Raw genomic sequence first — 22,419 nt, forward strand, 5'->3', positions numbered from 1 at the left:
TCAGATTGAAAACTTCTAGGATATCGTCCATTGTCTTATACCCTTGTTTACAATATTGAAATGTTAACAATTGAACAGATAATAAAAGAAGATATGGGGTTCAAGAGAGATATCCTTATCACAAATGTACAAAGGTAAACTTTAAATCATAAGTAATAAGATGTGTTAATATATGTACAATATGATGTTAAGAACAGCTACTTTTGCGCTTAAACAAGCTTTATCAAAGATCAATGACCAATTTATAGACAGACAGACAGATAGACATTCTAATATTTGATTTATAGATAGTAAGAATAAAAGTTTATTTGTCACAAAGCGTATAAATCATTCTTACATTTACTTCTTTTTGTGTTATTTATTGTGTAATTATTCTATTTTCGGGCCATGTTCATTTTAGGAAAAAATACTGTATTAAGTTTCTTGTAAAGGACCGGACAAATCTCTCTCCCCCCCCCCCCCCCCCCCCCAGTAGAAGTACAACTTCAAACCTAATTTCACCAAACCTTACCTAAAAACAAGGATTAAAAAAAACTTGATCTTGATTTAAAGGGTTTGTTTGTTTCGCTAGTTATTTTAATTACTAGCGGCTGTGCCACAAGTATAAAAGGGCTATATATTTAAATGGAGTAGAAAAATAGCCTAAAACTATAAAAAAATATCTAAAAAGAAAATAGCCTTAATCCCACCTGGCACCTATGTGAAGCTTCTCCAAAAAGAAGAGCAATCGGTTAGGTGGTTAGCGATATGTTAGTGGACAAACAAAAACCTTACTACTTTTTATAATAAAATAGGACACCTAAAAAGTGTGTATCATCACTTCCACTTTGTTAAATCTGCCAAAAAGCACAACAATGAACAGTATTAGTGCATACTAAACCGACCAATCAACCGACCAACGGATCTTTTAACCTAATTAGACATGATCCTTTTGATAATGACAGTGTTACAGTGCAGGAAGTTAGGGGACATTGAGCTGTTACCCTAGTCCCAAAATTTTAACAAAACGTTTTCTCGTATTCATTCGAATCCGGTGGATAGGAACCGGTTCTCATCCATACGAAAAAACTATGTCTAGCATCGTATTATATCCAATTTTATACGAATATCAAAATGTACAATCATAAGATTAAAACCAGTTTTCTTAGCCCGTGCTTTCGGCATCCCGGGTCTAAAAAAACTGGTTTATCTAATAATTGTACATTCTATATCCGCGGAAAGCGGTTTATAATACGATGAAAGAAATAACTATTCCTTGGTTTCATTGGTTAAAAACTTTGGGTACTTAAGTATATTTAGATTGGTTAGATCATTAAGTTAAACATGTAATCTACAGTAGGATTATTTTGTTTATCATCATTGGGATGTACATCAATTTATTAGCCATTGTCTTATTCCTGGTTACAGTGCAGTGAACAAAGTTAAGTGTCCACACACAATTACACTCAGAATAAGAATAAAAAATAGCAAATAAAGCTATAGGGATAAAGAAAAAGAAGTATAGCTTTAAGGACAACTTTTGCGCCCAAAAATGAAGAACTCAATCAGTTCAATTCGGCGAGATCTTAAAAGACAAGCAAAAAATTTCTACTGCATGTAATACTAGTGAGATTAGCGAGCTCCTTGTATACAAAATACAGACATCCTGTTACTTTATATAAGGAAAATAGTCCTTTTAAATGTTGTTATGATTCAGTTTAAAATATTAGACATTATTATATTCGCTACTCTATAATTATCTACTGTATTTGAGTTAGTCCGCGTGTAAAGTTTATATACCGAATGTCCAAGGCCATTATTTACTAAATGTTTACAAACATGATATCTAATCATTTGATAATATACAAGAATGACAATTTACATAACCGCGTTTTCTTATTCGATGGCTTAACAACTTTGGGGACTTAGTGAATTTTAATTGGTTGACTCATTAAGTTGAGTGTTCAAACGTTTCAACCACTAATTTTAATATTCCCTTAAAAACTAAATTTTATATGAATTAAAGAAACTGCTGTTTAAACCTTTTTACTAAAATAAATTGATATGTTAGAAATAGGGTAATTTTTCTTGTAATTAGGTCAGGTTAGTCTAGAATACATTGGGAATAGGGTAGCAAGCAGGGTTCGAACACTGCAGTTATATGTCCTGTAGGGTTGGGGCCCCAAAAACAAATCTTATTTTCAGGGCGGGAAGTTTCTGTGCTCGCAAGGCACTTTGAAGGAAAGCACCGACAAACTGATTTAGAAAATGGATCTAATATATGGATATTTTCAGGGCTGATACTGGACCTAATGTTAGTGGACACAGGCCTATTTGTGCAACCTTCCAAAACTTCAAGTAAGTAAAATTATATCTGTAGCAGTACAGTACTCGGATATTAAGTGTTTAAACACGAAAAAAGGAAAAAGTGCCAAGAAGCTAAGATAATCTAAACATAATATTTATCATTATTCATCAAGCGGCTGATCCCCTAACATCTAGAGGATCTATATTTTAGGAGGCGGAGAAGAAAAATAGCATTGATTATCCTAGAAGCGTAGTCAAACAAGTTTTTCCAAAAAAGAACAGACATTACCTTTCTAAGATTCAAATTCAGATGAGCTAGGTATGACCTAAAATCGACGATAGCTACGAAGTTTTACTTTCTTGAATATTTTTATTCATAGGGTTGTTTCAAAAACCTAGCACAAAACCCTATAAAGCTACCCTGAAAAAGCATAACTCCTTTGATCTACCAGTTTTATAAATATCAAGCTTAAAAAACCTTTATATTTAAAAAAAATTGTGGTACATTTTTTTCTGGCAAACCAATTACATGACTGTTATATTTATTTTGAAACACAACAAAAAAATGCAATTTTTTCCATACTACATAACTTTCTTTTCAACAGGGGGGCCTTGATTCACAAAAATTAGTAAAAAGAACAGTACAATTACAAAGTGAACAAAGTATTGGGCAAAGCCTTATCAAGTATTTCCTTAGCCTCATATAAATAATTTTAATATTATAGGTTTTAAATTGGGTTTAAAAGCAAAATTACTTTTTAAAACTAGCGGTTAAGCCCCTATCATCTAGGGTCTGTATTTAAAGGGACAGTGAGGGTCTAATAAAAATATAGGAGACTTAATAAAATGGAGAACCAAATAAGTTTTGTGGTCAATGAGATCTTAAACTTCAGGCAAAAATCCCTTAGTACTTTGTAAAATAGGATAACCATTATGGTAGATATCTATTCTTTATAGCAATTTATCGGTCATTAGTAGCTGTAATTTTTAAAAATAAATGGCTGCAGCTGTAGGTTAGTAAATCGGCTGCCAGTCGTTTCTTACCTCTTGAGACGGTTGATAACAACGTAGGGACTGAGCTTTATACTAAATTTCAAGGCACTTGCATACAAAATATATTACAGACAACGAATTCTTTAATTGCACAACCATTTTAATCTTATTCGCGAGCTAGTCAGTTGTTTGCAGTTTCCTAGATAGGAGCGGCTGAAAACGATATACTTTGCGGCGACTGTTTAATTTTTATTTGTGGATAAGATCCAAGTTTTATTTAAAATTTAGCATGGCATCATAATGCAAGTTATATCTGTCCCAACAAACTTTAAAGTTGTGCACAATAAACAAAATTACATCATCAAACACTAGAAATGAAGAAAGGGCAATAAAAACAAAAAAGAGGGAGGGTGGGTGAAGTTTTAAAATTGAATTTGCAACTTGATTTATAAAACTATTTCATAGATTGTTATTTTTACATTGAAATTATCAAGAAATAAAAATAAATTCTAAGTTGGATAGGCAGGAAGAAAAATGTACAGATTGATATATGGTAGATAGACAAAGTACCGAAAATTAGATTGACAAATAGATTATTACATTTACACAGACATAATTGATAATTATATAGATAGATTCTTGGATATATAGAAAGATAAATATTTTAATAGATTGACAATAGAAATAAAAATAGATTTGTCACAAAAAATTATGGATTCATAGATTTTTACTTAGACACATATATATGTCATTTGATGGATAGATTGATAAATAAATAGATAGATAGATTAACATTTATTTTCATAATCCATAGATAATAGATAGATCGATAGGTGATAAATAAACAGGGAGATTAATCGACAGAAATGTATTTTTATTTGGAGTTAATAAGACTGTTAAAACAAGATAAATAGATAGATTAATACTATTATTAATCAAGAAGTAGATAAATTTATGGATAGATGGATAAAAAAGTTAATTAGAATGCTTGATAAACATTCATGACTGGATAGATGGCTAGATAGATATACTGATTAAAAACTAAATATATAGATAGATGGATTAATAATAATATATACCTAATTACCAACTCACAAATAGTTTTTTTGCATTACAAATTGTTTCATGTACATATAAATATATATTAATAAAAAGATAGATAGATAAACAGTGAGATAGATAGATAGATATCTGGTGGATAGTTAATAGAAAGGTGTAGCCAAAAATTTAACTCATTTCCTCCCCTTCTCTCAAAGTTTGCAAAATAAGTTGCAAAAAGACACTACACAACAAAATTTGATTTATTTTTGCAACCATGTTATAGTTGGGTGGGTTGCATACGTTTTCTTTTCTTAAAACTGGAATACATATTTCAACAAGAGTGACAACATCCATAAAAGTAGGTAGGACAGATGAACATTAATACTTGTAGAGTTTCACAACTGAATGAGCACGATATTTACTTACAAGTTGAATTTTTTTTATAAAGTTGCTGCAAAATTGCTGAAATACAAGACACTGTTTAAGGACGCACTTACTTTTTCAGGTCTTTGTTATAAAAGTTGCAGTCTTGGAGAACAATTGAAATTAAAAAGTTTTAAGAAATTCCATATTACACAGGTCTCCTTAGCAAAACCTTAGATTAAAAAAAATCTCGAAAGAAACGGACAACAGGGCCTTCAAATAGGGTACAGTGGTGGTCAGAATCCATTGAAGATTAAATCTTAGCTGCTCCTTCTTGCCAGATATTGCAATTTGAAGTTTTGTGGTAAAAATGCCTAAAATTACAAGAATTCCAAGGATATGTGCATAAATGAACACCTTAATTCATCAAATAAAAAGGGCGAGTCTAACATTTGAGGAGTTTAGATATCTCTTCATTTGTAAACTACACACTTCATCCCCATTTAGAACAATTTTTACTACTATAAGTGATGTTTTTAACTTTAAAGAGGTTTGCCCAATTTACAACTTTATCCTAAAGGCTGTTTCCCTGGAAAAAACTTCAGTTTAAGTTTACATATGGCCCAATTTACTTTTAGTTATTTTGCTTCCCCTCCCCCCCATACTCTCACAACCTACAAACTTTAGGGTGGAGGGGGGGGGGGAGGAGCATAGTAATACTATTATGTGGTTCTCAAAAACTAATTGAAGTATAGTGGGAAAAATTATTATGTAAGGTTTTTAGGCCAAAATTTTGTAGAAATTATGTTGACCACCTTCTCTCCCCCTCCCCCTAGTCCTGACATAATTGGGGGGGGGGGGGTAGATATACCACACTTTTCTGGGATCTTGCTGAGTCAAGTATCAACTGTTGGGAATATCAAAGGATGACTCCATGCAAAATTTGAGCCGGATCCGGCCAAAACCGGCCGTGAATTTTATGAAAAACCGGTTTTTTCCGGTTTTTAGGGGGTATCTGTAAATCGATTCAGCTGGAGCAAAACCGGTTAGAGGTACAAAAAATTTTACTTCACATGAAATTTAGCCAATGCAATTGCCTACAAAAATGTACTTCATCATCAACTTGATTGGACAACTCTTTCCCCTCCTAAATGTCCATTAAAACCTCAGAAACGGCAAAAATCGCCAAAAATCACGCCTTCGGCGGCAAATAACGGCTAAACGGTCAGCCGGAGGCGAATGAAACATAAATAAAGAAATGTCTGCCTCAAAAAGTTGTTCAACATCAAAGAGATGCTTGAAGTCTCTAAAACGACTCCTTCCCCCCCTTTAAGGGGAAAAACGGAAAAAACGTGATTTTCAAAAGTATGCCCACTTTGTGGGTGTGGGGGGCACTGAACCCGTCACCCCAGGGTCACCAAATATAAAGTCTAGGCGGCCCACAATGCTGAATTTTCACCAAGTGAAAGTCTTGTGTCATTATCTCTTATGAGAAAAAAGTTATTAATTAATTAAAATTTCAAATTGTGATTTTTTGATGGATTTCTTTGATGAAATGACAGGCCGGTCAATTTTTAGGCCATTTTTTGCTGTTTTCGGCCCGCCACGCCTAAACGGTTTGAGATAATCTCAAGGGACCTTTTGCCCGACCTAAGCCTGGTTATTTGTAAGGTATAAGAAAAAAAAAATCCCGGATTGGATGAAGCACGACGTCGCTGCGTGCCGTCAAAAATCGCTGGTCGGCTCATTTTGCCCCCTCAAACCCTCACCTCGTGCCATTTTTCTGTGTAAAGATTATAATTATAATCTTTTGCGTAAGTCTGTTTTTTTTCCTAGACCTCACAAATAACCAGACTTAGGTTGGGCAAAAGGTCCCGTGAGATTATCTCAAACCGTTTGGGCGTGACGGCCCAAAAACCGCAAAAAATGACCTAAAAATTGACCGGCCTGTCATTTCATCAAAGAAATACATCAAAAAATCACAATTTGAAATTTTAATTAATTAATAACTTTTTTCTCATAAGAGATAATGACACAAGACTTTCACTTGGTGAAAATTCAGCATTGTGGGCCGCCTAGGCTTTATATTTGGTGACCCTGGGTGACGGGTTCAGTGCCCCCCACACCCACGAAGTGGGCATACTTTTGAAAATCACGTTTTTTCAGTTTTTCCCCTTAAAGGGGGGGAAGGAGTCGTTTTAGAGACTTCAAGCATCTCTTTGATGTTGAACAACTTTTTGAGGCAGACATTTCTTTATTTATGTTTCATTCGCCTCCGGCTGACCGTTTAGCCGTTATTTGCCGCCGAAGGCGTGATTTTTGGCGATTTTTGCCGTTTCCGAGGTTTTAATGGACATTTAGGAGGAGAAAGAGTTGTCCAATCAAGTTGATGATGAAGTACATTTTTGTAGGCAATTGCATTGGCTAAATTTCATGTGAAGTAAAATTTTTTGTACCTCTAACCGGTTTTGCTCCAGCTGAATCGATTTACAGATACCCCCTAAAAACCGGAAAAAACCGGTTTTTCATAAAATTCACGGCCGGTTTTGGCCGGATCCGGCTCAAATTTTGCATGGAGTCATCCTTTGATATTCCCAACAGTTGATACTTGACTCAGCAAGATCCCAGAAAAGTGTGGTATATCTAGGGGGGGGTGGCAGAAGATCATTCCAATGTGTTTTGAGAAAAATTTTTGAGATACACATAAAGCTTTTGGATTTGTATTGTTGTGGGACCCAAAGCACTTTTACATATATTGCTGACCTCTTCCCCTCCCCTCATAAATCAAAAATAAAATTTTGTAAAGAGAGAATGGTTGGGTTGCAGTTGAAAGGTTACTACTATGGTGTGTTACTAAAAAACCACTAGAATTGTAGCAGCAAAGCAAATATGCTTTGGTAGATCAAAAGTAATTTTAACAAATCTTGCTGAAACCTCCTTCCAAGCCCACTTTCCCTCCCTATTGCTTTACAATCTCTCCCCCCCCCCTCCCTCCAAATAAGTAATAGAAGGGAGTATAGCAATACTCTTCTGATTTACTTTGAGATTACTCAAGATATAGAGTACTTTTGGATTTAAACTTTAGTAGGTCCATAATTACTTCATAATTGAACAAATATTGCTGACCTTTCCCCAACCTCAACCAACCCCATCCAGAAAAATTATATTGCTGCGCAATTTCCTCCACCCCCATAAAAAAAAATATTAAAATATTGCTTGCCCTCCCTCTCCAGCTACTACCTCACAACCTGTGTTTTACTCAGAAACCACTATAGCAATAAGGAGCAAACATTGCAATAAAACTTTTATTTCAAATTGCTTTATATACATATTACCTATTCAATGTTGACAATAATTTTTTTTGTAGTCCAATAGACTGGAGGAGATTATATAGCAAAATAATTGTACTAGATTAGGAGGGTTGTAGTTGAAATAGATATTTATAAAATTAAATATAGCCTACATAAGTTAAAAGATTAACTCTGAATATCTCCAGAGGTTTCTAAATAATATTATTTACCTATGCCACTAGCCACTTCTTCCAACAGATGGTGAGGGGGGGGGGGAATTCAGCAATATTTGTAAAAGTAACTAATATCCCAAAAAAGCTTAAATCCAAAGTTTGCTTAATATAATTCAGTGATTTCAAAGTAAAACAAGAATATTTTCCATATCCACTGCCCCCCTCCTAAAAATTTGTGGTCTAAGAAGGAGGGAGTGGGTTGGTTGCAGCAATATTTGCAAGAGATTTTGATGCCTACTAAAGTTTAAGTACTGAAGCTTATATATATCTTTAGTGCTATCTAAAGAACTCTTCTGCCTCTTTACCCACTTCCAATTAGATTTTATTAGGGGTGGGGGGGGGGGGGGGGGAGGTGTAGTCAACAATATTTCCAGAAACTTTGGGCCTAAGAATCTTACAAATATAATGTTTTCTTTCAATACTTCAGGTAGGTTGAGTAAAACATAATACTATTACTTTGCCCTCCCCCCTAAAATTTATAGGTTCCAAGAGGGGGTTGAAGGGGGGGGGGGGAGGTTGAGAGTATTTTAAATATTAACTTTAGCTATATGTAAACTAGAACTGAGGTTTTCTTTACTGGTTCCAGGGTAACAGCCTCTAGATTAAAGTTGTAAACAGAACAATGTACCTTTTTCATTAAATAATTTCTTTAAAGAAACAAAATTTTCTAAATGGGGAGGGACTGTGTAGTTTACATATGCAGAGACATATAAACTCCTCAAATGTTAAACTCACCCTTTTTATTTGATGAATTAAGGTGTTTACTTATGCAAATATCCTTGGAATTCTTGTAATTGTAGGCATTTTTACCACAAAACTTCAAATTGCAATATCTGGCAAGAAGGAGCAGCTAAGATTTAATCTCCAACGGATTCTGACCACCACTGTACCCTATTTGAAGGCCCTATTGTCCGTTTCTTTCGAGATTTTTTTTAATCTAAGGTTTTGTTAAGGAGACCTGTGTATTTTCAACTGCCCCACCCCATACTATATAGCATTAGATAATTGAATTTATATTTTATAAAAATAAACAGCATAACTTGCAATATTTATTTTTGTTATTGAATCATACCAATTATTTGATTACGTATTATTGACAGCTTAATGTTTTGAGATTTTACCGTTTTCACGTGCTGGGGGGAGTTTTAGCGATTTCATTGAAGATAATAGTTTCAATAATTTTTTCAATAGTTCTTTCAATGATTTTTAGAATGCCTTTTTCAATGCTTTTCAGTGTATTTCAATACTTTTCTTTTTAAAAATATTTTTTTTTCTCAATGTTTCCTTAGTTTTTTTCAATGTTTCAAAAATATTAAAAGAAAAAAAATCTGTTAACTCTAAAACATTTAGAAAAAAATCATCGAATGAAAAAATCTAGTTGTTCGTGTAAAAATGCATCATCAGTATGTAGGGCTCTCCTATCCTAACTAAACCTAACCTAATTTTGCTGTTCAGAATTGAGTAGATGAATTGTGTTTAATCCGTCTGTCCGTCAATCCGTTTTTTCGTTACTGGTTAGATTAACAGGATTTAAAAATCCTAAAATGGAGATAAAAAAATAAATATGATATTTAAAAGTATATCAAATATTAAAAGTATAATAATCAAAATGGACCTTTTCCAATTTGCTTTATGGATGTTAAACCTTATATAAAAGTAAAGGTTTTGTATCTGTTTGTCTGTTCAGAATGATCTCGCTAATCGCTGAACCGATATGGTTCTCTTTTACAATGAATCTTATCATAGATCTGTGGTAGGTTTATAACTTTCTTTTTAAAAACATAAATTGAAAGTAGACAGGGATGACTTCTCCCCTTCCTCAATTGCCCCTAAAGGTCTCTAGAGGCGTAGCAACTAGTATGAATATAATACTTCCTTTGTTTTCATAAGGCTTTGTTGTGTTTCTTTTGGCCTTTAAATATTTTAGCTTTTGCATAATATTGTATAAGTAACAAGGATGACAACCTCCATAACACTAAACAGTGAAGTTAGGAAGCATAAATATAGGCTTTATAGTCCTAGGAATTTCCATTATAAAAATCAAAGATAATAAGATATTAGAAAATTAACTATCAAGATTCAATAAAAGTACCCAAACTTTTTGTGCCAAAGAATTAGATAACGTTGTTCCAAAACCTTGGGGTACCAGTAGAATTTTTAGTCCAATTTCATCTCCCTCCCTTCATGAAATCAAATGCTAGTTTTGAATTAAGGGAACTAACTGACATACCCAACTGTAGAAAATCCTTGCTTGTAAAAATAATTTCCTTGCATAATGGTTAACCTGTCACTGGCTGCTTTTATCTGACAAGGTCGATACAAAGTGAATTATATAAATAAAAAACGCGAGTGTTTTTTCAATGAAGAAAATATTTCAGCTTACTATCAAAAAGCTTTTTAAAAAATCCTTATAATAAAGTTACAGAGTCTATGTCTGTCTCTGTGTGTACCGAAGGATCTCACTAATTGCTGTACCAATTCGGTTCTCCTTTACAGTGTAGCTTCTCATAGGTCCCGGGGAGTTTTATAACTATTTTTCTTGGGGGGGGGGGGGGGAGTGGGGTGATACAACCAGTTAGCTATTTTCTATGGTAAAACATTTGTAAAACGTAAACACACCTTTTTAAAAGAGTTGTATCTGCATTTTGAAATAAATTTGCAGGCCCATCCCCGCTTATTCCTTACCACCCCCGCCCCCCCCCCCCTCCCAGCTCTTTTTTTCATGACTCATTTTGTTTACCTTTTTAACTACACCCGACCCCATCCTAAGCTGCAAAAACAAGTAGAAAATCCGCCAAAATAGCGAAGTTAAATGATTAAGGAATAAAAATTACATAATTTGTTTATTAATGTTGTTTAGATTTAAACAAAACATTTGATTTACAAGCTAATTCTATTTTTATTGGGTAATTGTAATCAACATATCAAATATCTTTATTGGGATTTCTTTAACTACATGGTATATTATTGTAAGCGTCAAATATTTTTTTGTGTGATTTTCAATTTTTACATGATGGAAACGATCTATTAATTTAAAATTACGACCTTAAGGACCATATTAATAGTTTTTATTTCAGTATGGTTTATCGATTAACATCCGCTAAATAAGAACCATACTAAGCTATGCTGAAATATAATGTATTGCATCGAATTATAGATTTATATCATTAGGACTATCAAATTAATTATAAAGCAAATATAGAAACTATTAGTTTGGAAAAGCTTTGCTTCAGTTAAAATTGCAAGGAGTTAAGTTTTTTATTTGAAAGAAAACTCCGCAAAGTTTCATTTAGTTTCTACCACTAGGGACATAACATTAAAATAAAAATTCACTTTCTATAAAAGTTCTCCCGTGTGTGTCCCTAAAGATCTCGTAAACGACTGGACCGATAATTGCAACGATTGATAATGTTCTGAAGTAGCTTAATGTCAGGTTCCAAGGGCGTCAAAGCTTTTTTTGAGGGTTGGTAAAATAATAGGCTTTTAAGGTTTGAGGGGGGTAATCTAATGAATTTTAAAAGAATGAGGGGGAAATATGAGGGGGTATGAGGGGTGTAAATACCCCCTTACTTCCACCCTTGGACGTGTATTCCCTCCTCCATAATTTGTTTTTAAGAATAGTTCTTCTTTACTTTAAATGCAGGCATCTACCTACCTACTTATCCTAAGGGATAAGACAATGGCCGATAAATTGATGTAATCCCCAAAGATTATAAACAAAATTACCTCTTCTGTAGATTACAATTAGTGGTTGAAACGTTTGGACACTGATCTACATGATGTAGATTACAATTAGTGGTTGAAACTATTGAACACTGAACTTAATGAACCAAACAATCTAAAGTCCCAAAAGTTGTAAAGCCAACGATTAAAAAAACGTTATTATGAACTTTGGGGACTATTTTGATAAACAGCCCAAAATCCACTCTCTTTCTGTGGTTAATTGCAGAATTGCCAATTTCAGTATCTTTTTGTTGTTTAGTAATTATCTAATCAATTGATATTTTACAAAGTACACGAAGAAGTACATTTTTGAAATTATTAAAATTTTTCCTTTTATTTCAAAACGTTAGTTTGTTATCTATCTATTTATCTATCTACCTATCTATCTATCTATCTATCTATCTATCTATCTATCTATCTATCTATCTATCTATCTATCTATCTATCTATCTATCTATCTATCTATCTATCTATCTATCTATCTATCTATCTATCTATCTATCTATCTATCTATCTATCTATCTATCTATCTATCTATCTATCTATCTATCTATCTATCTATCTATCTATCTATCTATCTATCTATCTATCTATCTATCTATCTATCTATCTATCTATCTATCTATCTATCTATCTATCTATCTATCTATCTATCTATCTATCTAGAGATAAAGACTCAGTGCTGAGAAGAGCAGACACCATAGGAAAGATGAATATCCAAGTAACTGAGGACCTAAGTAAATCTGTCAGAGAGAGTCGACAACATCTAGCTAAGTAAGTTGTTTTCAAACAAGGAATATAATGTCTATCGGTAGCGAAAATTTTAGATATAACTGAGAAAAAAACAACAACTGATAATAATAATCTATATTCTATTATACTTTATTAACTATTCAGTGATAACCGAGATCTTAAGGGACAGACAGACGGACAGACATCAAGCTACTTTGTATTATAGATGATAAAAACAGACAGAAGGACAGATATACACAAACTCTTAACTCTTCACTAAAATGAGTTTCCATAAATTTATTTAATATGTTTATGAATAGGGTTAGGTTAAGTAAAGTTGAGGTCTTTCCAGAATAGGTCACCACGGGGTCGGGGTAATTTGTGTATTTACAATTAAATGTTTCATTTTTTTTAGATATTTACGGCAAGCAAAGAAGAATAACCCTTCAGCAACATGTTTCATTCAGTATGATAAACTTTTTGTTGATAACAGGTAAACTTTTTGTTATCAAGTCTCTATTCCGATTCGTTTACCGTGGATTAAAACCGGCTCGAACAAATATTTGAAGCTGTAACGTATAGCTTTGTAGACAGTTATCCGCGGATAGAAAAAATGATATGATTAGTTTACACTTACATTATATTCATGGAGTGAACGGACCTTGGACTGTTAATTACACTAGTCCTCAAAGTTTTATAATAACGTTTTCTTAATCGTTGGCTAACCAACTTTTGTAACTTTTATTGAATTTTGATTGTTGGTTCATCAAGTGTCCAAATGTTTCAACCACTAATTGTAATCTACAAAAGCTGTAAATTTGTGTGGGGATGTACATCAATTTATCGTCAAGTAGCTTATCCCAATAGATTCCTGCATAATACTACTATAAAAAATAATATTTAGTTGTATGTTTCTGCGCTACTAATGCATGTAAAGGGTGAGCAAAAAAAAATGCGTACCTTTTTAAAATTAAAATTGCGCGGCTTGTGTTAATAGTAGAAAAATGTAACGCATATCGTTAGAACCGTTAGGAAGTCTATTTTTTGGAAATATAAAAACGATTCCTGTGCTACGTATAGTTTAGGAGCTATGTGGTAAAATGTCCCAACTGGCTTAAAACTTGACTTGCGAGTAAATCATTAAAGATTAAAGCATACAAAAAAATATGCACCTTTTTAAAGTTGAGATTGCACGGCTTGTGTTAATAGTAGAAAAACGTTATGCATATCGTTAGAACCACTATGAAGTCTATTTTTTGGAAATATGAGAACCATTACTGTGCATCTTATAGTTTAGAAGCTACGTAGAAGAATGTCCCAACTGAATTAAAACTTGACTTGAGAGTAAATCATTAAAGAGAAAAAAAAGTGTGTGCAAAAATGCGGACATTTTTAAAATTCAAACTGCTCGGCTCGTGTGAATAGTAGAAAAATGCTATGTATATCGTTAGAACCGTCATAAGCTCTATTTTTTGGAAATATAAGTACGATTTTTGTGCTATTTTTAGTTTAGGAGCTGTATTGATAAATGTGAGAAAAGTGGAAAAATTTAATCTTTAATGATTTACTCGCAAGTCAAGTTTTAATTCAGTGGGCACATTCTACCACATAGCTCATAAATTATACATAGCACAGGAATCGTTTTTATATTTTCAAAAAATATACTTCATAGCGGTTCTAATGGTATGCATAACGTTTTTCTACTATTAACACAAGCTGAGCAATTAGAATTTTAAAAATGTACATATTTTTATTTGCATACCCTTTAATTTAATCATTAATGATTTACTCGCAAGTCAAGTTTTAAGCCAGTTGGGACATTTTACCACATAGCACCTAAACTATACGTAGCATAGGAATCGTTTTTATATTTCCAAAAAATAGACTTCCTAACGGTTCTAACGATATGCGTTACATTTTTCTACTATTAACACAAGTCGCGCAATTTCAATTTTAAAAAGGTACGCATTTTTTTTGCTCACCCTTTAATCGTTCTTTTTTTAGGGTTTATATGTGGGACTCCCAAAGAGGTCAAGTTATTGAATCAAATATTAAAAGGTAAAACTTTCATCTCAAATTTTTATATTTTTTTCATTAAAAATTATTAAAGGAGATTTAAATTTTCTTACATTTTGAACTAATTTAGGACTGGGTTATACTAAAGATTTTTAAATTAGCCCCCATAAAAATCCATCTTTTGAACTAGCTGAAGTAATAAAATTTGCGCTATATCTCCCCCAAAAGTATAAGACAACCAAAATAATGATGAATTTCTAGGGGAGAGGGACAAAGGACTATATATTACACTGGTACCCAACGTTTTTAATCACATTATTTTATGGGTTGGTTATATTTTTGATATTTTAATATGCCTGAAAACAATTATCGTCTATTATCTTGTCCCTGGCCTTAAGGCCCCTGTTAATCAAAGAAAACAAATATTTAGGCCAATTCAAACCCGACACCGATCAGCTACTCATAGAGGCGTTACCTCAGGTCTACCCAGGTCAGTTATTAATTTTTATATTTTGCTTCGCTACTATTAGATGTTGTCATCATTGTTATATCTTATTTTCTATCCTTCTATCGAACTATCTATAAATTTAAATGCTTCATTAATCGGCTAACAAAGAGGTTATTGGGAAATTTTTATAATATTATACTATTGGAAGCTCCCCTAGCATTATGGGGTAAAGACTTAAATTTAAAGAAAAAATAGCTAAAAACCATCCCAGGGCTCTATATAAAAGGATTTAAATTTAAGTGAAAACAAAAAAAGGGAAATTTCAACATAAAAATCCCAAGTTAAAAAACAAGAAACATTTTTCTTCATAAGATTTGAGATGTAAGTTCCAATAAACAATGAAGATATAGTCAAAATTCTTTTATTGACAGTCGTCAGTAAATTGTTTTTAGTAGCGAAGCTACTCTATAATTTGAAATGACCGTATGTCTTAGTTTGGGGGAAACGTGATTTTCTCGGCTCCTATAAAAGATAAGAGGCTGAAAATTTTAGACAACATTCCCATCATTAAGGAACACAATTAACCATAAAACATCAATGGCGGTAGGACTACCTTTTAGCAGGTTTTAGGCTATTTCTATATATTCCACATTGTTTCCCATATCTTTGGTGTTTATGGTCTGATTTTCAAAAAAAAAATTCAGTTATAGATATTAGAATTAATTTTCCTGGCGTTTTAAGAAAAGAAATAATGGCGGTCAGACTGTCTTTTAGCAGGTTTTTTTGCCATTTTTATATGTTTTACATATTTCCCCATATCTTTGGTATTTTTGGACCGATTTTCAATCTTTTTTTTGCGATGACAGTATTAAAATATTTTGTGCTTCGCTACTTATGGATGTTGTCATTCTTAATTAATATATAAAGTAGTATTGTTTCTTTAGTCTTTGCCTTAAGATTTCGATCTCTTCTAATTTGATCGAGTTCTCACATTTAAAGTCTTGATATGGTTTTATGCTATTTTATGCCCTTAATCTTCGATAGTAGGTTTATCAAACAATTAGGATAATTTTTAAAAGTGTTTCTTGGTTGTACTATTAAGCAGGGGACATTGGGCTGGTCAATAACGTTTTATTATAAATTGGCTTAACAACTTTGGGAACTTTTATTGTATTTTGATTGGTTGGTTCATTAAGTTGAATGTTCAAATGTTTAAACAAATAATGGGGTAATTTTGTATATTATCATCGGTATTATCGGCCATTGTCTTATCCTTTAGATCCCTGACTATTAAGTCTGAACTCAATCACAAACAATTTTGTTGATATAATTTGAAATGAATTATCAGTGGTTTTAAGGGATAGGACAATAGAGATTTTTTACAAAATTAAATTGTGCTGGTGGTAAATGTTTGTTTGTACCAACCAAAAGTTGTAAATTATCCAAAGTTTATAAGCCAACGTTATGTGATTACATTGGGTACCAGTATAAATTATGGTCCCCTTCCTCCCTTTGAATTATAGACAGATATATTGCATCTGAAGCAAAATGTTTTTCTTCATATTACAATGTATCTTTCTCCCATTATTCCTAGCTACCCAAAGCAGAAATAATTGAGGGAAGATTGATTTTAGTTCATTGTCCTATCCCCATAATGCTGATATAAAATGCAGGATTCCACCAATTTGAAGCTTTCAGAGATAATTCAACTCAACATGCAATTCAAAAAATTAGAAAAATGGTTGTTTGTAAAATTCTGCAATATTCAATATTAGCAAAAGATATTTATTATGGATAGGGGGGGGGGGGATTTTTCGTTTGTTTGTTTATTATATTATGTTAGGTTATTTTAGATAATTTTGGGTACTGGGTAGTCCCGCAGTGTTCAGCTATTATAGGCATAGGCCCCTCAGATATTTGTTATAGGAAAAAATTCTCACTCATCGCTTCTTTTTATTTTTTCAAAAATGGTGGAAGGAGTTCAGTGCTTGTAAGGCACTTTAAGAGAAAGCTTTTTTTGGGGTTACTATTCGATCTCACTTGTGAAATCTTTATGTAAAATTAGTAGGATGTTTGTAGGTGCCTGTACCAACGGATTTTGCTAAAACTTCTCTAGGGCCTAGGGGCGATGAAACTAAAGTAGTTTTACAGTAGTTTTAAAGTAGTTTGTTTGTCAATCATCTACAATTATTTACTAAACTAGCGGCTACGCCCCTGAAGGCCTCTAGTTGGCACTTTAAATGTTAGTTTTTATTTCAAATATGTAATTATTTTCTATGCTGTGTTCAAGTCTCTACGTAATTTTTTTCTCCGATTATTTTGTGATTTTTCTTTTTCCTCAAAATAGTTATAAACCTTCCTGGGACCTATGAGAAGCTACCATGTTATGGAGGTTAGCGAGGTCCTTCGGTACAAAGAGACAGACAGACATACATCGTTCTACTTTGTATTATAGATACTTAAGCAACCCAAAATTAGCTTGACACAGTTTATGACTTAATTTGCTTTTTCATATAAACACTAAAATGTTAGATTGTGAAGTAAGGTTTATGTCAATTTAGGGCAGCAATATAATTTTCCAAATGTCATAGAAATGCAAGTTTAACAAGGCTGAAAAGATTTGTAAAAACGCAGCTTACAAATAATAGGCTAAATCCTAAAATAGATTTGAGCCTAGGAGTAAAAACTGAACTAAAATAAGCATTTCAAATACTTTTTTAGAAAAAGGTTTGCTCGTTGTTTACTAGTCTCCATTTCTTTCCAATACTAGATTTTTTCATTATATACTAATCATTTTCTCCTAAAAAAGATGCCACTAGTGGCATTTGCGAAAAGAAAGTGGGGAATGGGAGAACAAAGTTTTATTGGTTATCCATATCCTTGAGTACACATACAGAAATACAGACAGCCATACATTCTGTTACTTTTATATAAGAATTAATCATTAGCACTTATAGAAACGTTTAAATGAAGGAAATATACTTTCCAAGTATATATATATTCAAAGTTAGGGAAACGAATCTTTATTGAACATTCTTTATGTGTTTTAAACTACTAAACTAGAATAGCAACCAAGTCAGGGATCTTAAGGGATAAGTCCTCAATGATGATACCCCTTCTGTAGATTAGTGTTTGGACACTCAACTTAATGAACCAATCAATTAAAATTCAATTAAAGTCCCAAAGTTGTTAAGCCAACGAATAAGGAAAGTTTATTATAAAACTTTGGGAACAAGTGCAATAAACAGCCCAATGTTCCCTTCCTCCCTGCAACCAAGTAGCAATTATAAAATTGTTTGTTTGTTTATCTGTCAATTGTTTATAGATTACTAGTATCACTATTATAGTGCATAAAAATGACAAAAATATCATTTTTGCATGGTGTACAATCACCTCCGCATATTATCAGCATAGAGTTTCATATTCGCGCAAATGGACACACTGTCATATAAATTAGATGGAGTTTTCTAGTATGGCTTTTAAGCTGATTAATATTTGCTGGATTTGGACCGGTTTTCAGCCTTACTGAAAAATCATGCATAGCATTAAATAACAGTTAATTATCATAAAATCAAAATATTCCTTTTAATATCCGTGGAAAGCTGTCTATAATACGATGCGATGAATAATTATTAATTATTAAATTGAAACGATTAGTATGAAGTAGCGGATTGTGCTGTTGTAATTATTGACAGTTATTACTTATTGATGCATGTGCAGAAGTTAATGCACACTTTTATGACAGTACAGAATGTTATTTTTTTGCAAAGTAATGCTATTTTCAATTTCTAGCTGTCATTTAAACTTAAACATGAATGCTTACATCAAAATATAGGAACATTTTTTTTAAAGTGGGGCTTTTCTATAATTAGTTTCGGTCTCTCCGTACAATAGATTTATATTTATACTAGCGGCTTCGTCTTATCCTCTAGGGGCTTTGCCCCAAGAGGTAATTAAAAATTAAGTACTATTGGTGCTGCCGCCAGTAGTTTTATATGAACTAACTTCCCCATAAGAAAAAAATGGGAAAAAATAGGTACCTACGCAAGAAAAAAAATGGGGGGTTGGATTTTTTATTTTTTGGGGGGGGTTGGGGGTGTCCCACCCTCCAAGAAATTAGCCTAACACCACCACAGGACCAGTAGGTATATTCCCTGAAGAGTAGAATCCGATCGGTTCAGTGGTTACTGAGATCTTAAGAGACAGACGGATAGACGGACGGATGGACGGACGGACGGACAGACTGACAGACATCGTTCTACTTTCTATTATAGATATTACTTTAATACAGGGTTATTCCTTCAGTAGTAAGAAAGCATAGGAACTCTATAATCGTTATCAAATTCTATTTTATAACCTATTTTATTTAGACTTAAATACTGGTTATTTCGATCCGACAATACTTAAATCTTCATTTTCACAAATCACGTAAATTTTAAACAGCAAAAAAATATTTTTAAGTTGGGGGGGGGGGGTCGACATAAATTGGAAGGGGCGAATTCCCCTGGAGAGGGGATATTGAGGTACATAACACCACCGAGATCTTTTGATGCAAACACACATAAAAACACACATTCTGTTACTTTTCTAACTATCTTTTTGTTTCAGGTCCTTGTCAGTAGATTGCGTTTCCGGGCATGAGGGCAGAAAATTAAAATCTATTCTAAAGGTGATTTTTTTACGCTCTTTAATTAAAAATGTCCGACAATACGCCAGTCTGTTAGGAAGCTGAGTTCAGGGTAAAACGAGATATTATTTTGTGAATGTTAAATACCAAAGAGCATCCGGACTATGAAAGGTTTGGTGATTTTTTAGATCAAACTTTATACCTGATTTATGACCCTTGAACGTCTACTCCTTAAAAAGTTAAATCAGTTGTCCGTATGTCCATATTTTTGGTGCTTCACTACTTAAAGATGTTGTCATCCTTTTTTAAAACTACAAAGTAATAAATTATTTGAAAAAGAGGGACTTTTTATTTGGTGTAAATTCACTTATCCAAAGTGTATCCTTCATATTATTACATTGAAAATAAAGGGGCAAGCAAATAGTTTGTATTTCCACTGTGGGGCCTATAACTACGTTGCTCTCTAACCCTGCTGGGCTACCAAGTAACCAATAAAACGTGACCTAAAGTTATAAACAATCAAACTTAAACTAGCCCTGATTATTTTCAATTTATTTTGAAAATAAGGGGGGGGGGGGGAGGTTATTGTGTTAAACAGGCAAGCTAATATTTTTAGAAATTCGTAATGATGAAATTAAGTTACCAAAAATAGTTTTACAAATGTAATTATTGTATAATTTCTAAAATAAACTGCATTACAATATCATTTAAAACCTTAGGCATAAGAAGAACGATTACGTTCTATAGAATAGATATTTATCGCATATTATAGACAGCTTTCTTCGGTTTAAGATTAAGATTAGTTTTGGTAGGTCCGAGAGGTCTAACAAAACTGGTATTGATTTTATGATTTTTATTTTAATATTCGTGAAAAATTGTCTATAATAAGGTATTATACATGATTTTTCAGTTTGCATAAGAACCGGTTCTTATCCAGTTAATTACATTACATTAATCAGATTCGAGGCCATGCCAGATACAGTAGGACACGAACTCTTGTAAAATACCTCCGCTTTTAAGGGATATCAATAAACAACATGATTAATATGGACATACTGACACTAGAATTGATCATAGAGTTGTTACGTGCTTTTTATTTTATACCTAATTATCACAGGAATATTCATGCAAATTTGTAATCGATAGGATTCCAAACTATGACAAATACTGACGGGCAGACTGACCATAATTGTATTAAAGTTTTGCTTATTTAGAAAAAAAATCCAAGTTTGCCTCGAGTGGATTTTAATTGAATATATTGCAGAATGCAACAAAATAACTTTGCAAAAAAAGTCTGCTAAGATTTTTAACCATGAAACAAAAAAGGACTGTGTTCGATAAAGCGAAGCTTAATAAAATTTATATGATTAAATTCACTATTAGAATAATTGATTTAGAATATATGTGGATATTATGACAGGGGAAAAATTGTCGTTAATTCAGCTGGCTAACATGAAACTCGTTTATTGGGCTGTTCGTTCATACATTAGGAGGGGAGGGGATGAAATAAAGGCGGTAGATATCATTATTTTAGTCAGCTGCAAGTTTCACTATATTATAAGACATGAAAATCTGGTGTAAGATCCAAGTAATAATATATCCATTATTAGAATCCTTGGTTTGTGTTTATTGCAAGTCTTATTATCATTTAGTTGCATAATTTCCTAAATTTTTAAGAGAAATTGTTATCATTTTCAAAGCAAAGCTTTTCTATAACTATGGTGCGTCCATACGTCCTTCACCAGTTAATTTTATATGTAAGAACTCCATGATTATTATAAAAAACGCATGTCAAATCTTGATAATTAAAATTTTATATAAATTGTACTGCAAGGTACTCCAGTAGCCAGGTTTCCAAGAGTATATATGAAAGATTAAATGTATGATCCATACAATTACCTGGCCCCAGTCTCGGGGATCTTTTTCGTCTGCTAACAAATATTGTTCTTCTCTATTGTAGCGACTTGTCTGTGTTAATATTTACGATGCTATTGGCTTATATACAAACCCATTTTGTCGGCACAGGGTTCACGGGGTGGGGACATACAGTTATTTGACCCCTTCCCCCTTTTTTTTATATTTTTTCTAATTATGAAAGCATATTTTCAGCAATAAAAAGACAATCAATTCTGCCTTAATCTTTTTCACTAACAACAAGTATTATGAATGAATATTAATAAATAATTTTATTTTTTTAGAAGGATCGAAGGAAGTTTGATGTTTTAGAGAATCCAATGAAACTATAAATACCCACAAAAATAATATTTTATAATCATATATCACATGTAAATAATAATATTGTATAGAAAATAGTCCAACTTCAAATACTGCTCAGAAAAACTGCTCAAATAGATGAAATAGATTTTTAATTGTAAAGTATTGAAAACACAAAAATAGTAAAATTTGAATTTGAATTTTCAAAAATAATAGGACAAAAAAGTGATTTAAAACAAGAAAAGTGAAAAAAAAGTTTACCCAAAGTGACAATTTACAAATGGATAAAAATGGACAAAAAGCAATAGTTCAATAGTTTACAAAATAAATATAAATACTAATAGAGAAAAATATATTAAGATAAAAATGTAAATACAGCAGTTAGATATAATCATAGCGTTTAATAGCAAATACCAATAGCTGTAAAATTGTCAGGAAGGGAGAAGACATTGG

General features: G+C 32.5%; 1 protein-coding gene across 1 annotated transcript; it reads left to right on the plus strand.

Moving 5' to 3' along the window:
• The first annotated feature begins 70 nt into the window (after positions 1-70).
• On the plus strand, positions 71-22,131 carry LOC145333854 (uncharacterized). The gene is made up of 8 exons (XM_080179113.1): positions 71-134; positions 2,275-2,337; positions 12,596-12,703; positions 13,077-13,154; positions 14,666-14,719; positions 15,108-15,167; positions 19,734-19,794; positions 21,951-22,131. Exons 1-8 carry the CDS (start codon positions 94-96, stop codon positions 21,996-21,998), a joined length of 513 nt encoding a protein of 170 aa, XP_080035239.1. The 5' UTR covers positions 71-93; the 3' UTR covers positions 21,999-22,131.
• The last annotated feature ends 288 nt before the right edge of the window (positions 22,132-22,419 follow it).

Source organism: Acartia tonsa, chromosome 12 (assembly GCF_053477335.1).
Source record: "Acartia tonsa isolate MP-2025a chromosome 12, ASM5347733v1, whole genome shotgun sequence".
In the NCBI taxonomy this organism is placed as follows: domain Eukaryota; kingdom Metazoa; phylum Arthropoda; class Copepoda; order Calanoida; family Acartiidae; genus Acartia; species Acartia tonsa.